The following is an 18,026-nucleotide window of genomic DNA, read 5'->3' on the forward strand; positions in this document are numbered from 1 at the left end:
AGTTCACAGTTCACGTACTGCTAAAGCCTGGCTTGGAGAATTTTGAGCATTACTTTACTAGTGTGTGAGATGAGTGCAATTGTGCGGTAGTTTGAGCATTCTTTGCCTTTCTTTGGGATTGGAATGAAACTGACCTTTTCCAGTCCTATGGCCACTGTTGAGTTTTCCAAATTTGCTGGCACATTGATTTCAGCACTTTCACAGCATTATCTTTTAAGATTTGAAAAAGCTCAACTGGAATTCCATCGCTTCCACTAGCTTTGTTAGTAGTGATGCTTCCTAAGGCTCACCTGACTTCACATTCCAGGATGTCCGGCTCTATGTTAAGAGTGAGTGATCACACCTTCATGATTATCTGGGTCATGAAGATCTTTTTTGTACAGTTCTCTGTGTATTCTTGCCATCTTTTGTTAATATCTTCTGCTTCTGTTAGGTCTATACCATTTCTGTCCTTTATTGAGACCATCTTTGCATGAAATGTTCCCTTGGTATCTCTAATTTTCTTGAAGAGATCTCTAGTCTTTCCCATTCTGTTGTTTTCCTCTATTTCTTTTATTGATCCCTGAGGAAGGCTTTCTTATCTCTCCCTGCTATTCTTTGGAACTCTGCATTCAAATGGGTATACTTTCCTTTTCTCTTTTGCTTTTTGCTTCCCTTCTTTTCACAGCTATTTGTAAGGCCTCCTCAGACAGCCATTTTGCTGTTTTGCATTTCTTTTTCTTGGGGATGGTCTTGCTCCCTGTCTCCTGTACAATGTCTTTTTCATTATCTTCTCCTTATAATAGTAAAATTCAGAAAGGAGGACAATTTTTAAATGATTTCTTGAGGAATTCCAGGTTTAAAGAACATTGGCAGTGTCCTGATTCCAAATCGCCCTCATCCTTGTATAAACCAATAAAGTAAAGGAATAAACAACACAGGACCCACATCTTCAGTTCTTCTAGAAAACAGAAAATGAGACTGACATCTGATTTCCAAAAACAAACAAGCAAATGAAAACATGCAAAGCAAGACAACAGAGAAACATATTTGACAAACATAAGGAAAGGAAATGCAAGGAAAAAATATTATACTGAGCCAAGCTGTCCTTCAAGTATCAAGGACAAAGGAAACAATTGTGACTGTGTCATAAAGTCAGAGAATACAGGTGAATCTCAGAGATACTGAAACAGATTCAGCTTCAGACTACTACAATAAAGCAACTATCATAATAAAGCAAGTCATATTTTTTGGTTACCCAGTGCATATAAAAGTTATATTATACTGTAGTCTAGGTATACAATAACAATATGTCTTAAAAGAAAAAAATGTACATACCTTAATTTAAAAATGGCTATCATCAAAAAGAACACAAATAACAAATGTTGGCGAGGATATGGAATAGGGAACCCTGTACACAGTTGCTGGGAATGTAAATTGGTGCAGCCACTGGGGAAAACAGCATGGAAGTTTCTCAAAAAACTAAAAGTAGAACTGTCATATGACCCAGGAATTCCACTGCTGAGTGTATATCCAAAACAAAAACACTAACTCAAAAAGATACATGCACCGCAATGTTCAAAGCCGAATTATTTACAATTGCCAAGATATGGAAGCAATTTAAGTGTCCTTCAACAGAAGAATGGATAAAGAAGATGTGGTATATATCAACACACACACACAGCCATAAAAAAGAACAAAATTTTTGTCATATGTAACAACATGGATGAACAGGGAGAGTATTATACTAAGTGAAATAGCCAGATAGAGAAGAAAAATATTATGATATCACTTATATGTGGAATATAGAAATACAACAAATTACAGAATACAGCAAAAAAAGATACACAGATACAGAGAACAAACTAGTGTATCAGTGGGGTGAGGGAATGGAGGAGAGGAAAAGATAGGGGAAAGGGATTAAGAGGTACAAACTAGGGACCTCCCTGGTGGTCTGCTGCTGCTGCTGCTGCTAAGTCGCTTCAGTTGTGTCTGACTCTGTGCGACCCCATAGACGGCAGCCTACCAGGCTCCCCCATCCCTGGGATTCTCCAGGCAAGAATACTGGAGTGGGTTGCCATTTCCTTCTCCAATGCATGAAAGTGAAAAGTGAAAGTGAAGTCGCTCAGTCGTGTCCGACTCTTAGCGACCCCATGGACTGCAGCCTACCAGGCTCCTCTGCCCATGGGATTTTCCAGGCAAGAGTACTGGAGTGGGGTGCCATTGCCTTCTCCACCTGGTGGTCGAGTAGTTAATAATTCACCTGCCAAAGCAGGGGACATGGGTTCAACTCCTGGTCCAGGAGGATCCCACGTGCCATGGAGCAACTAAGTCTGTGTGCCCAACTACTGAGCTAGGGCTCTAGAGCCCATCCTCCACAAGAGAAGTCACCACAGTGAGAAGTCCTCACACCACAACAAAGAGTAGCTCCTGCTCTCTACAACTAGAGAAAGCCTACATGCCACAACAAAGATGCAGAGCAGTCAAAAAATGAAATAAAAATAGACAATTTTTTTTTAAAGGGTTACAAACTATGTATAAAATAAGCTACAAGGATATACTATACAACACAGGAAATATAACCAATATTTTATAATGACTATAAATGGAGCATAAACCTTTAAAATTTGTGAATTGATATACGTAACCTGCCATTTATATAAAATTGCACAACTATATTTCAATAAATATTTTAGAAAAATTTTAAATACTTCATTGCTAAATAATGTTAATTATCATCTGAACCTTCAGCAAGTCATCATCTTTTTGTTAGTGGAGGGTCTTGCCTCAGTTTTGATGGCTGCTGAATGATCTGGGTGGTGGCTGCAGAAGATTGGGGTGGCTATGACAATTTCTTAAAATAAGACAACAATGAAGTTTGCCACATCAATTGACCCTTCCTTTCTGGAGCAATTTCTCTGTAACAGGCAAATGCTGACAGCATTTTACCCACAGTAGAACCTGGAATCAATCCCCTCAAAACCTGACACTGCTTTACCAACAAAGCTGATGTAACATTCTATTAATAAATCATTTGTTGCCATCTCAACAATCTTTCCAACATCTGTACCAGGAGCAGATTCCATCTCACAGAAACATCTTTCTTTGCTCATCCATAAAAAGTAACTCCTTGTCCATTAGTTAAGTCACAAGATGATAATTCTTTCACATCTTTAGGCTCTACTTCTAATTCTAGCTTTCTTGCTATTTCTATCATAGCTTGTTATTTCCTTCACTGAAGTCTTGAACCCTTAAAGTCACCCTAAAGACTGAAATCAACTTCTTCCAAATTCCTATTAACATTGATACCATATCTCTTCCCACGAATCACAAATGGTCTTAATGGCATCTAGAATGGTGAATCCTTTCTTGTTGTTCAGTCCCTCAGTTGTGTCCAACTCTTTAAGACCCCATGGACTGCGGCACTCCAGGCTTCCCTGTCCTTCACCATCTCCTGGAGCTTGCTCAAACTCATGTCCATCGAGTCAGTGATGCCATCCAACCGTCTCGTCCTCTGTTTGTTGTCCCCTTCTCCTCCTGCCTTCTATCCTTCCCAGCATCAGGGTCTTTTCCAGCTCTTCACATCAGGTGGCCAAAGTACTACTGGCGCTTCAGCTTCAGCATCAGTCCTTGCAATGAATATTCAGGGCTGATTTCCTTAGGGTTGACTGTTTTGATCTCCTTGCAGTCCAAGGGATTCTCAAGAGTCTTCTCCAACACCACAATAAGAAAGCATCAATTCTTCAGTGCTCAGCCTTCTTTGTGGTCCAACTCTTACATCCATACACAACTACTGGAAAAACCACAGCTTTGATTAGATGGACCTTTGTCAGCAAAGTGATGTCTCTACTTTTTAATATGCTATCTAGGTTTGTCATAGCTTTTCTTGCAAGGACCAAGCGTCTTCTAATTTCATGGCTCCAGTTACTGTCTGCAGTGATTTTGGAGCCCCCAAAATGAAGTCTGTCACTGTTTCCATTGTTTTCCCATCTATTTGCCATGAAGTGATGGGACCAGATGCCATGATCTTCATTTTTTAATCTTTTCTAGAGGTTTTCAATTTACTTTGCCCAAATCCATCAGAGGATTTTCTATAGCACCTATAGTCTTCTGAAATGCATTTCATAAATAATAAGACTTGATAGTCAAAATTACTCCTTGCAGAGTGGATGCTGTGTTAGGCATGAAAACAACATTAATCTCATTGTACATCTCCATCAGAACTCTTGGGTGACCAGGTGCATTGTGAATGAGCAATAATATTTTGAAAGGCATCTTTATTCCTGAGCAGTAGAACTCAACTGTAGGCTTAAAGTATTCAGCAAACCATGTTGTAAACAGATGTGCTGTTATCCTGGCTTTCTTTGTTGTTCCATTTATAGAGCATTGGTAAATGAGCATTGGCTTCAATTTCAAGTCACCAGCTGCATTAGTCCCTAACAAGAGAGACTGTATCCTTTGAAGCTTTGAAGCCAGGCATTTTTTCCTCTCTAGCTATGAAAGTCCTAGATGGCATCTTCCTCAAGTATAAGGCTGTTTTTTGTCTATAATGAAAATCTGTTGCTTATTGTAGCTACCTTCATTAATTATCTTGTTAGATTTTCTGGATAACTTGTTGCAGCTTCTACATTAGCATGTGCTGTTTCACCTTTTTTTCCTTTTTTTGGTTGAGCTGAATAGCATAAAAGGTCTTATTTCACCAACCAGGGACTCAATCCGTGCCCCCTGCAGTGGAAGCATGGAGTCCTAACCACTGCACCACCAGGGAAGTCCCCAAAGATTGCTTCTTTCCTTAAACCTCATGAACCAACCTCTGCTAGTTTCAAACTTTTCTTCTGCAGCCTCCTCAACTTTCAGCCTTCACAGAATTAAAGATAGCTTGGCCCGTGCAATGGCACCCCACTCCAGTACTTTTGCCTGGAAAATCCCATGGATGGAGGAGCCTGGTAGGCTACAGTCCATGGGGTCGCTAAGAGTCGGACAGGACTGAGCGACTTCGTTTTCACTTTTCATTTTCATGCATTGGAGAAGGAAATGGCAACCCACTCCAGTGTTCTTGACTGGAGAATCCCAGGGACGGGGGAGCCTGGTGGGCTGCCGTCTATGGGGTCACACAGAGTCGGACACGACTGAAGTGACTTAGCATAGCATAGCATAAGGAAGTGTTACTGCTGCTTTGATCTTCTACCTAGACCACTGAACATTTCTCGATATCATCAAAAGGCTGCTTTTTTTTCTTATCATTCTTTGTTCCTTAGAGTAGCACTTTCAGTTTCCTTCAAGAATGTATCCTTTGCATTGACAACTTGGCTGCCTATTTGACACAAGAGGCTAGACAGTAGCCTATCTCAGCTTTTGGCTTATTTTTCTCACTAAACTTAATCACTTCTAGTTTTTGATTTAAAGTGAGAGATGTGCAACTGCTCCTTTCATTTGAACACTTAGGGGCCACTGTAGGATAATTAAATGGCCTAATGTCAATATTATTGTATCTCAGGAAATAGTGAGATCCAAGGAAGAGACAGAAAGGAGAACAGCTGATTGGTGGAGCAGTCAGAACACACACAGTACTTATCAATTCAGTTTGCTGTCTTATACAGGTGTGGTTGTGGCACCCCAAAACAATTACAATAGTAACATCTAAGATCACTGATCACAGATCACTATAACAAACACTTAAAACTTTGAAATATTGTGAGAATTATGAAAATGTGACAAAAGAGACATAAAGTCAGCAAGTGTTGGAAACTGGTGCCAACAGACTTGTATGACACACAGTTGTCACAAACCTTCAATCTGTAAACTAGGCAGTATTTGCAAAGCATAATAAAGCAAAGCACTATGGAATAAGGCATGCCTGTACTATACACATAAAATCTTCTTGAGAAAACATTAATATAAGAGCAGAGGCCAGCAAACTATGGCCCATGGACCAAATCCAATCCAACATCTGTTTTCACAAACAGAATTTTTTTAAAAACACAACTGTGCTCATTCCCTTACATACTATCTGTGACTGCTTTCCTGCTACAGTGGCAGTTGCGAATTTGCAGGAAGAGCCATCCAGCCTACCAAGTTTAAAGTATTTTCTCTCTGGTCATTTACAGAAAAGTTTTGCCAACTCCATACTAGACTAGAGAATCAGCTTCAATCAGCTAAAGGAAGACTATAAATTTTTAGCAAAAGAACCAAGGGCAAGCATTCCATATAATTGAAAAGTTAAGATTAAAACAAGGGTGGAATCAATTTTCATTAAGAAAATACAAGTTGCAATCCTGATGTCAAAGTAGACTTCAAACTAAATAATATTAAACAAGATAACACTTTATAAGGCTAAAGTCACATGCTGGTTTTAGAACAGAACAGGGGAATACATGCTGTTAAATATGGTATCACCAAAGTGGCCGAGGAGGAAATTCTAAAATCCAAACCTTTACAGAAGTAACAAGCTGGCATAAAACGGTCAGATTCAATTTTTTCATAACTCTGAAATCCAATCAAAAACTTACAACAACCAGAGGAACACAAAAAGAAGAAAACTTATAACAGAGGAACACTAAAAGAAGAAAGAAGCTGCAGAATTTTTGTAAAACAGCACTTTTAACGTACCCACTTACCATCCTCCACTCTCCAGTTCAACAGTGGTGGTACCAATAAGAGCCTACTTTTCTGGTGCAGGTTGCTAGTACTAGAGGGAGCAATATGGACCTTATTCTTAAAGACTTGTGATTATGTGGTTTGGTCTGTTTCATGCTTCCTGAGGGTTTGGCTCAAGGACTTGCCCTTGTTTTGCTTGTCACAGAGCTTCCCCAGGGCATATGTCATTTCCTAGGTGGTATCTGTCCAAAGTATTTAAAGGCAATGTGTTAGCTGCAGTCTCAAAGATAAAGGGACACTTGGGGATAAGGAATTATAATTAGAGCAACATCAGATAGACCAGAAAACTGGGAAAGGAAGAAGCCAGTAAATGAGACACTTGAGGGAAAGAGGCATTTTTAAATTTCTGCATATTTTAGGGAATCTTAGAGGTCATGTGTCTTGTCTAGTACTCAGGACTAGACAAGACACTTGCTCTGAGAAGACCTTAACCTTTCACTTCTGTCTGACCTTTGAGTTCCATGTAAAGAGGAAGTGAAGGCTAAGGTAGAGCTGTAAACACACTCACTAAACATTGATGAATGTCCCAATGAGAGCAAATACGCAGGATGGGGAGAGAGTTATTTGTTTTGGCTCCAGGGATTAAGTAAATCTCTGTCAAGTAACCAGATGTCAACTAAGCTAATGGACCATAGACTTCTGTGTATTCATGATAGAGAATACAGACTACAGAAACAATTTAGAAGTCCCTAAACAAACCACAAAACAATAACAGCAATAAAAACAAATGCTGGGGAGGGGGAGAACCTGATTTTCAGTGTTGACAACTTATTAAAACTGCCAAGTTTTAACAACAAATTACAAGGCAGGCAAACGTTCACAGGAAAAAAGAAACTAATAGAAACTGTCTCTGAGGAAGCTCAGACATTGGCATTAATAGACACACTTTAAATTGTCTAGTCAAAGCTATGGTTTTTCCAGTAATCATGTATGGATGTGAGAGTTGGACTATAAAGAAAGCTGAGCACCGAAGAATTAATGCTTCTGAACTGTGGTGTTGGAGAAGACTCTTGAGAGTCCCTTGGACTGCAAGGAGATCCAATCAGTCCATCCTAAAGAAGATCAGTCCTGAGTGTTCATTGGAGGGACTGATGCTGAAGATGAAACTCCAATACTTTGGCCACCTGATGCAAAGTACTGACTAATTTGAAAACACCCTGATGCTGGGAAAGATTGAAGACAGGAGGAGAAGGGGATGACAGAGGATGAGATGGTTGGATGGCATCACTGACTTGATGGACATGAGTTTGGGTAAATTCTGGGAGTTGGTGATAGACAGGGAGGTCTGGAGTGCTGCAGTCCATGGGGTTGGACACGACTGAGCAAGTGAACTGAACTGAACTGAAACTGTTATAAACATGCTCAGTTAAAGGAAATCTTAGACAGAGACCTAAAAGAAACCATGAGAATGCTGTCCCAACAAATACAGAGTATCAATAGAATTGGGAATCATAAAAAAGAACCAGAGAAATTCCTGAGCAAAGAAGTACAATGACTGAAATGAAAAATTTACTTAAGGGTTTTAATCATCTATTTGAACAAGAAGAATCAACTTGGAAGATATGTCAACTGAGATTACACTCTAAGAAAGAAAAGAAATGAACAGAGCCTAAGAGACTCGTGGGATACTCTAAAGCATGCCAACATACATTTAACAGGAAAACTCAGGAGAGAAAAGGGCTCAAAGAATATTTGAAAAAATAATGGCCATAATTTTCCCAATTTTGATGAAAAACATCTATATACACAACCAAGAATCACAACAAACTTCAAGAAGAATAAACTTGGAGATCCACAGCAAGACAAATTATAATCAAATTGTCAAAAGCTAAAGAGAATCTTGAATGAAGCAAGAAAAGTAATTCATCATATGTGAAGGCTCAGTAAGATTAACAGCTGATTTCTCATCAAAACCATGTATGTCAAAAGATAATGGAATGACATATTCAAAGTGCTGAAAGAAAAAACTGTCAACCAAGAATTCTACATTCACAAAAGCTGTTTTGCAAGATAAAAAAAAAAAAAAAAAAAACCTGGAGATTGGTTGCACAATAATGTCAATATACTTAACATTACTAAACTGTACCCTTAAAAACAGTTAAGATAGTAAAGCTTGTTATATGTATTTTGTCACAACTAAAAATCAATTTTAAAAATAAGGAGAAATTAAGATTTTTCCAGAAAAACAAAATCTGAGGGGGTTGACCCAACCTACATGAAACATAACAGGAAGCCCTCCAGGCTGAAATAAAATCTAGACAGTAACTCAAAAGCATACAAAGAAGTAAAGAACACTGGTAAAGATAGCTACACAGGTAAATATAAAAGTTAGTGTTATTGTATTATTGGTTTGTAATAAAAAAATTTTTTTCTATAAGTTTAAGCAACATTCCACATATAACCTATAACTACAATTAGGATAAGAATTAGTAAAATGAAAAATGAGATTAAAAGACACATATAATGACTATAATTTATATAACTAGGTGAGATTTCTCATACTTTATTCTAAATCAGGTGTCTCTAATTTGTATTTCAAATGGAAAGGATCCAGAATTGAGCTCACATCCAGATCAAATCTTTTTCTGGGAAGGAAAGTCTAATAAGAAAGATCATCTGCCAGAGAGCCAAGATACCTAGTGTTATATTTTTAGCTCTGCTAATAATTCTCAGTATCATTTACTAACTTCTGTGGGTCTTGAGATTCCCATTTGTGAAATGCAGAGGATATAAGAAAATTATAAAAATTTATATGAAGGAAAAAATAGCTGATTGAAAATTCTTTAATTCCTTAGTAAAAAAAAGTAATAAACAAATCTGAAGAATTATCATTATTACTACTACCCACATGAATAAGCAGTTTCCTTATTTACCTGATGATGTTGGATGTTTCTTATATTGCATGAGAAGTTTTGATAGAGCTGAAACTTATCAATATCTTTTTCATTTACTTTTTTTGAGGACACTTTTGCCAAAGATGACTGGATATGAATATATCTATCTTGGCACCTGTTCAGATACACAAGTATTCAACCACAAGTAGTTATTAACATGTATTTCAGTAAAGAAACACATTATACAGAAATAAGATTAGCAAAAAAGTAAACAAGAATTACCAAATAAGATTTTTTTATATATGATGCTCAACTATAAAAATGATATTGACCCATGAAAAAAAGACTCCTCACTTATTCACGCTAGCATAGGTCTAGCATACCTAGCATAGCACAAATCTATTTATATATCAACCCAGGCCTCCTATAAAACATCTAAATGAGTTGAGATACTACCTGCAGTTACCCAAGAGACCAATAACTCTGGCCTAGATATCATCCTTTCCTAACCGCTGAGTTAGGGAGTCAGAACCAATTTAAAGCTAAAAAGAGGGGAAACGATAATATGTCAGGACAGCTTCCAATGACAATTTAGAAATTGAACCAAATTTCAGCAGTATGATTACTTATAAAAACACACTTAAAAACCTGGGCAATTAATTCTTCTACTTCAACTCATTTCTATGAGGGCTACTGAGGAAACAGAAAATTTTTCTGCCTTATATCAACAAAAACCCTGATAAGCAACAGTAGTCAACTGGTTCATCTCCACCTTTGCTCTCCTCTGCACAGCTCACACAGCTAGAGATGTTAAGAGAGAGGAAGAACAGACCTCTGCAAAAAAAAAAACCAAAAACCAAAAAACTGTCTTTCGATACACAGAAGAAAAGGAAAGACAGAGTACCTAAAAATGGGGTTTTTAAATAATGTCTTTTTTTTTGGAGGCATAAGATCCATAAACCCAAGTAGTGTCTAGGTCAAAAGGTTTTACTTTCTTATAAATGGTGTGACACTATGGATAAGCTGCTCTCTCCATCACCTAAAATTCATTTTGAGGTCATCACATTTATCCATACCTGATATTACACATTTCCAAGGTAATCCAACCACTGGTAAATACTAGAAATGAAATATTATAAAATTAAGTACATACATCACTATTTGCTGAAAAAGCAATGCAACCCACTCTAAATAGTTATGAATTGCTCTCTAGCATATACTGCATTATGCAGTGGTTTTTAAACCATGTTCCTCAGAGGCCTCTGCTGAGGTGCTTCAGAATAAGGAGGATGAACAGGCAGAGTTCCAGGATCCATGCCCAGAATTCAATCAAAACAACTTTACTTTTATCTGTTTCATGTACTCGGGTTCTGTTGTTTGAACAAAGAATTCTGCTACTAAAAAAATTTAAAAAAATTTTTAAGTCTGAAAGTAAAGTTTTAATGAGCACTGGAATTAGCACTAACTGTGCAACCCTTAACAGCATGTGTCCACAGAGCAGAAAACTCTCCAAGAGTTACTCACAATTTCCGAATGAAGTCAAGTGTGTCTTTGTCTTTAGCAATCATGTCTGCTAAAATATGCTGCACTCCTGTTTCAATATCCTGGAGTGCGGAAAGCCCTTTAGGAGAAGGGTAAGAAGGAAAACAAAAGCAAGAACTAGAGATTGGTTTTTAAATCTATAATTAAATCACAATAAATTTTTTCCAGTCAAAATAAAAACCTTAAACCGACAAATTTAAGACAGAAACGTATCATAGCAGTGACAAGCTTCCCTCAGCATTGAAAACAAGCCTCCAGAAACCGTAATACAGGGCCTTAACATACCATATAACCTAGTGGTAAAAAAATGCAGACCAGCTGCCTGGTCTAATCCTGGCTCTACCATCTACCAAATGTGTGCTGGGCAAGTTACTTGTCGTCTCTGTGCCTCAGACTCCTATAAAAACGGTAATAATAGTATCTACTTCATGAACTATTTACAAATATTAAGTGTGGTTATAGGAAATACATATTAATAGTCATACCCCAAGGTATACTACTTCATTCCAGTTATAAAAATTCTCCTTTACAAGGAATTTTATTAATATCCCAATTTTGTTTATGAGGCATTTATTCACATTTTCAATACCTATTTGAAATAGGTCTCAAATCTCAAATAAGCACAAAACAAGAGTCATTATGTGGCTGTTCATCTTACAGCTGAACTGTCTACTAATGGTATGTTACGTTCTCTCCAAGTGCTTTCAGTTTGCTAATTTACAGCAGTGTGTCTTGTATATTATGGTCCCTGCAATATCAGCTTATATACCAAGAAATCATTTGCAATGCATTCCTTCATTTCTTTTGTCTTTATTGTTCTATTTCCATTAAAGCTTTTTCTTGCATTAAAGCTTCAATTACACAAGCACGAGTATCATGTTTTTCTAAGAGCACAGATTTAATGAATAACAGGTAAAAAAGACAAAGAGAGCAGGACAGACTTACAGAACAATTAATAAAGAGGAAATAACTTGTTGGGTTGCATTATGATAACTGATCTTAACTAATGATGTAATTGCATTTATTTCAAGGAAATTTGGTAACTGAAATAGGTATCCTGTTTACATTTTAAGAGAATTTCCCTATGAGGCAATTTTCAGGAACAATCTTTGATAGGTGGAAGGCTATATATATAAGAACTTTGAACAGCTATGGCACATAGTAAGCAGTCAATAGATGTCTGCTCTGTGTTAGCTTTCTCGCTAGACCAGTCTTTATCCTAGAAAACGACTCACTATGCACTCATTCCTGGGGTCCAAAAGTACCTCAGAGTATCATCACTCAAAGTTTAAGGAGAGTACCAGGGTGAGAAGTCAGTAGTAAAAGGGGAACCTACAATGAGATCAATTAATGAGAGAGAACAGAAAGAGGAAATTACAGATTTGGCGATTAAAACAAAGAGTTTTTGAAAAGTTCACATTATTGAGGGACATACAATTTGTAAACCTTAAGAATTTAACGAACCGTATGTAATTAAAATTATTCAAAAGCTCTAGAACAATGGATTGTATAGTCTAAGGACCCTAAAATAAAATTATACTACATACTTGCTAAAAATATAGATTCTAGACTGTGGCATTTTATTGTTTTACAGAGCATCCCAGATGATTCTGATACTCATTAAAGCTTAAAGAAACCATTGGTAGGGAGGTGTATTGAACCACCTCAGAGGCAGAGTGCTTAACAACAGGTAGAAACATTCAGCCATTCCAAAAGCTCATCCAAATTACAAACCCCCCATCTCAGTCCAACTAGGGAGAGAGAATTGGAAGAGAGTCTTGTGTGTTTTGAAAAAGCACCTTGTCTCATCAGAGAGAATTGTTCATTGGGGCTTAATACAGCCAAGGATAACAAGAGTTCAAAAAGTTTAGCACCTCAGTAAAATCAGGAGAAAATAATGTCCAGAGAACCAGAAAATCATATCCCTTGCCTTGCAGTGAAAGCTTTACAGCCACATGCTCTTCAAACCTCCACAATTAAAAAACTGAACACTTCTCCTCAGCTTATCTGCACTAACACCACCTCATCTTACTTACAAAGGGGCAATTAACTACTCCTCCTTGTACAGGGATATTCTGGATCTTCTAGGATGTAGTCCATTTGTAGCACAGGCTATCTTTCTGATTTGGACCAATTCTTGTTGGTCTGTGGTAATTAAAAGTGCCTCCTATGTTGAGGGGGTGGCGACACTGAAATATCTGGTTTCTGAAATACTTCTTTGAGGAAAGATGGGAATAAAGAAAATACTTATTTAGAAAAACAGTAAGGAACAGAGAGTGACCATGAGGATGTATGTGGCATAAAGAAGGAAGAAACAGAAGGGAAAAACATTCCAAGCAAACTTTGAAAAGCAATTCAAAGTTGTTTAGAATTGATTACAATACTATGTTTGTGATTAGAGTAAAAGAAAAAGGGAGAAAAGCAAACAGAGAAGTTCTGGTATGTGTGCTAGATGGGTTCTGGGATGTGTAACTGTGCTGGGCCCAACCTACCCCATTATCAGAATTATCACCTAGTGCTCATCATCAGATAGTGCATGAGCATCACCCCACAGGCCAATTAAAAGATATAAGGTTATCAAACATACTGAATAGGAATTCAGTATGTGTGTGAACTAAGGAAAACTTTGTACCAGAGGAGGTGAAGAGTAGAAGGAAAGGAAACAGACCAGAAGTTAAAAATAAAACAAACCATAAATCATTGTGCATCTAACATTTTGAAAGCTCCAACATTTGTAATAAAACATACCAACACTGGGCTCAGATAGTTTCCACTGTGGCTAACCTCAATGCTTGGTTAAATAGTTGCAGCTAACATTAAAATATTAAAGTTGCAACCATTTGAAAATATAACAGAAAATACACATTAAAAAATTAAACTTGAATTTTACTCATTTCAACCCATTTCTAAATTCAAATAATACAAATTTGCTTTTTTTTATCATTACTGCCCCTTTCAATACAGATATTAAGGTGGGTGTACTTGGGTATGAGCAGATATTCATATTTTCACAGACACACATACTCAATTTTTCCAACTGCAAATCTGTATTTGCCAGATTATTTTTTAAAAAAACACAGGTTTCAGTACGCTGCTTCTCTACAGTTTAGTACATCCTGCAGATTTTGTTATCAGAGACTGCCCCCTACAGACAATCTCCCAGCCTAAAGAACAGAAGGTCAAAAAGAACTAGAGTGAGAGCAGTGATCCCTAGAGAATCAATCTCCCCATTCAATCCTGTCAGAGCACTCCCTGAAAAAAGCCCCCACTCTTACTTAAAAAGCTCTCACTTCAAGGCTCATTTTGACAATAAAACCAATACACCTTGACATGTATCATTTGTCACTTTCCTTGGGTTTTTCTTAGAAATCTCTCTCCTTTACCCCTTTCCTCTTTCATCCTTTCCTGTACATGTACACACACTGAGATAAGAAGATACACTTCAGAAAAAGACAAGCATTTTACTCATGGAGAGCAGAAGTGTGGGAGTAGGACTTTCTTTTACAATTCATGTCTGTCTGAATTGTTGAAATTCTTTCTAAAGAGAAGATATGACTTTTTAATTGTAAAATCTTTATAAGTTTTTAGAAATGGGATAAAGGTTTTAAAAGAATATAGGAATATCTGCATAATCTTGGATGCAAAGGGAATTCTTTAAAAAGAAAAAAAAGCAATTATCTTAAAAGAAAAGATTAATAAAATTGAAAAGATAAATAAATTAACTATGATAAAACTAAGACTCTATTTACCAAAAGATACCATAAACAAAGTGAAAAGAGAAGTTACAAGTTGGGAGGAAAGATCTGTAACACATATAACTCCAAGAGAGAATATCTAAAAAATACTCACAAATTAATAAGAAAAAAGAGAAACAACACAACAGAAAAATGAGCAAAAGACAAGAACAGGCACTTTACCAAAAAAGGAAAGCTAAATGGCTAAGAAAGAGATATACTGGGATTTGTTTTATTAGAATAATTTGCCCTTTATATGCTATACTATTCTATTGTATTACTTAATGAAACAATTTTTTAACCTAAGTTTTTAAATTAGAAAAGAAACAGGAGCGACCTCTTTAAACAATTAAGTACCTTTCACATTGGGTTTAATATAAGAGAGAAGACTCAGCTCCCCTGGGTTCTCCAGCAGTGTCCTGGCTGCTCCTTCTAATCCCAACTGCTTTGCTCTCTGGGCTTTGGTGCCTTTGCTCCCAGTTTTATATGGCGCTGACTAGGGTAAAAAGTCAGAAAGCATACCAAATCAATAAATTTTAAAAAGCAAAAGTTAAAATTAGGACACAAAATGAGAGGACATGCAAGAATGCTAAAGACATCCTCTTTTCAACTCTTTCTTCTTCCTTCAGAGAGGCATTAATACTAACAAAGAATACAAGATGTATAAAAACAGTTATTCCTTATCAAATGCTTTATACTTTCCTACATACTTACAGTTAGCTATTTGCTTGGATTCATTCCCTTTACAAACTCAGTGCTTGGGCTGCAAGGACTACAAGTTCTCAACTCAAGCAAGCTCCTCTAAAACATGTCCACACACAATGCTTCTACTTCTGAGTACATGTTCACTACTCAACCCACCTCCACCTGGCTTCTCTTTCCATACACCTAGCTGAAAGTGGTATCACAAAGAGCCATAATGATCCCCTAATTACCAAATAAACATTTTTTAGTCCTTATCTTGCCAAAACTCCCTGCTATATTTAATTACTTAAGACCACTGATCATTACCTCCTTCTATGACTCTCTGCCTCAATCCTATGGGTACCTTATCTCCTGATTCTCTTCATACTTCCCTCACTATTCTTTCCACGTTTCCTTCTTAGGCTATCCCTTCCTCTATCCATGCTTCAAAAGTTAGTTTTTCTCAATGGTCTACCCTGACCTGCTTACCCTATGATCTTTCCTTGAGTGAAATCTTCCATTTTCATGGCTCCAAATACCAACTACATGCTGAAGACATTCACATCTGTGTCTCCAGCTTAGCACTCTCCCTCAAGCTTCTCACTTCTGTTACCTACTTTTTCCTTACTCGACTGGGAATTCCTTGAAGACAAGGATTATATATTAGTCATCTTTGTAAATCCAAGTGCCTAGCACACACACAAAAAGGCTTAAAAGATGTTTACTGAATAAAGAATATTTTGTTGAATTAAATAACGATGGTGGCTGATGACTCTGTGGCTTTTTATTTCTAGCTATTTTTTAACTATAAAAAGACACAAATTATAATATATTCAGGTAGGTATTACATTAAATAAAAAGGGTTCCTTACCACATGTTCTAGTTCTTCAAAAGTCTTACAGTTCAGCAAAGCTTTTAACAGGCACTCAGACATCTTCCCCTCCTTTTTAATTTTTTGGATTGTACTATGAGCCTTCTTTGCAACAGCCCTGAAAATAAAAATTTTTGTAATATATAATAATATCAATATTATGGGCTTCCTTTTGGCTCAGCTGGTAAAAAATCTGCCCACAATGCTGGAGACCTGGGTTTGATATTATATTGATATATTATATTCTAACACTCAGATCTCATTTAAGTTTCACCAATTGTTCCTATAATGTCTTTGATACTGAATTCAGCTAAGAATGAGTTTTATGTAATTGCTATGTGTCTACAATCTCCTTCAAGCTGAAATAGTATTTTAGTCTCTCCTTGGTTTTCAAAATCTTGATATTTTAGAATATATTATTATTAAAACCTCTCATCCTATTTTATTACCTGTTATTATTTATAATCTCTAATAATAGTACTGATAAAATAACAGGCAGAAAGTTAGAGAGATGATAATATTAATTAGTAAAAATGATTGATGGAAAAGAAAACTAAATCTACTTATGAAAAAAAAAAAAACCCAAAGGCAGCAGATTCTAAGTTAAACAGGAAGAAATATGCAGTCCTTCGATCACACCTCTCTGTGTCTTTTACATTCCTGATAGCCCAAAACTGCTTTCAGAGACTGAAGTCTACCAGGATCACTTTGACAAAAGGCCAAGGAGCCACTAACTTGCATATAAGGGAGAGGCGAGGCATCTTCAGACGAAGTTTACTGTCCATAACCATAGTCATTTTTTAATTCACTTTTTTAACAGGGACTCTCAGTAAGAAATATATTTTACCCTGCAACCCAATATATACACATATAATTTCATATTCATTAGGTTTGTGCAAAAGTAACTGGGGTTTTCAACCACGAATTTTAAATCATTATAACTAGGCTCAAACACATCTTTATGAATCAAAATAGGAACCATTATAATCAACACATTTTTAACAATGAGAAATAAGCTTGCTCTTTTGTGCAGCATAAAAATCTGTGCTTTGGGATTTGACAAACTCAAAAAGCATTTTCTGTCTCCTGCTGGTTGTGGAAGCATTTTCCCTGCAAAAGTTGTCGAGATGCTTAAAGAAGTGGTAGTCGGTTCGTGAGAGGTTAGGTGAGTATGCTAAATGAGGCAAAACTGCGTAGCCAATTCATTCAACTTTTCAAGTGTTGCTTGTGCAACGTGCAGTCGGTTGTTGCTGCAGAGAAGAATGGGGTCCTTTCTGTTGACCAAAGCCAGCTGCAGGTATTGCAGTTTTTGGTGCATCTCACCAATTTGCTGAGCATACTTTGCAGATATAATGGTTTCACCGGGATTCAGAAAACTGGAGAGGATGAAACACCACCAGACAGTGACCATGACCTTTTTTTGGTGCAAGTCTGGCTTTGGGAAGTGCTTTAGAGTTTCTTCTCAGTTCAACCACTGAGCTGGTCGTCACTGGTTGCCATATAAAATCCACTTCTCGTCACACGTCACAATCTGATCAAGAAATGGGTCACTGTTGTGCACAATAAGAGAAGAAGAGAAGACAACCCTTCAAAACAATGATTTTTTAAAATTTTTGGTCAGCTCATGAGGTACCCACGTTATCAAGCGTTTTCACCTTTCCAATTTGCTTCAAATGCCAAAAGACCATAGAATGGTCGACACTGAGCTCCTCGGCAATTTTCTCA

The 18,026-nt window shown here is 36.9% G+C and overlaps 1 protein-coding gene across 4 annotated transcripts in view; it reads right to left on the minus strand.

Moving 5' to 3' along the window:
* The window catches only part of SRBD1 (S1 RNA binding domain 1), a 243,606-nt gene that overhangs the window by 201,368 nt on the left and 24,212 nt on the right, over nucleotides 1-18,026 (minus strand). For all 4 annotated transcript variants that reach the window (XR_009739351.1, XM_061432247.1, XM_061432246.1 and 1 more), the window contains 4 exons: nucleotides 16,302-16,419; nucleotides 15,104-15,242; nucleotides 10,995-11,091; nucleotides 9,510-9,645 (listed from right to left, as the gene is read on the minus strand). Coding sequence is in view for 3 of the 4 variants with exons in the window: in XM_061432247.1 (XP_061288231.1) it covers nucleotides 9,510-9,645; nucleotides 10,995-11,091; nucleotides 15,104-15,242; nucleotides 16,302-16,419 (490 nt within the window). In the remaining variant the exon portion in view is untranslated. The remainder of the gene's footprint in view (nucleotides 1-9,509; nucleotides 9,646-10,994; nucleotides 11,092-15,103; nucleotides 15,243-16,301; nucleotides 16,420-18,026) is intronic.

This window comes from Bos javanicus, chromosome 11 (genome assembly GCF_032452875.1).
Source record: "Bos javanicus breed banteng chromosome 11, ARS-OSU_banteng_1.0, whole genome shotgun sequence".
NCBI lineage: Eukaryota > Metazoa > Chordata > Mammalia > Artiodactyla > Bovidae > Bos > Bos javanicus.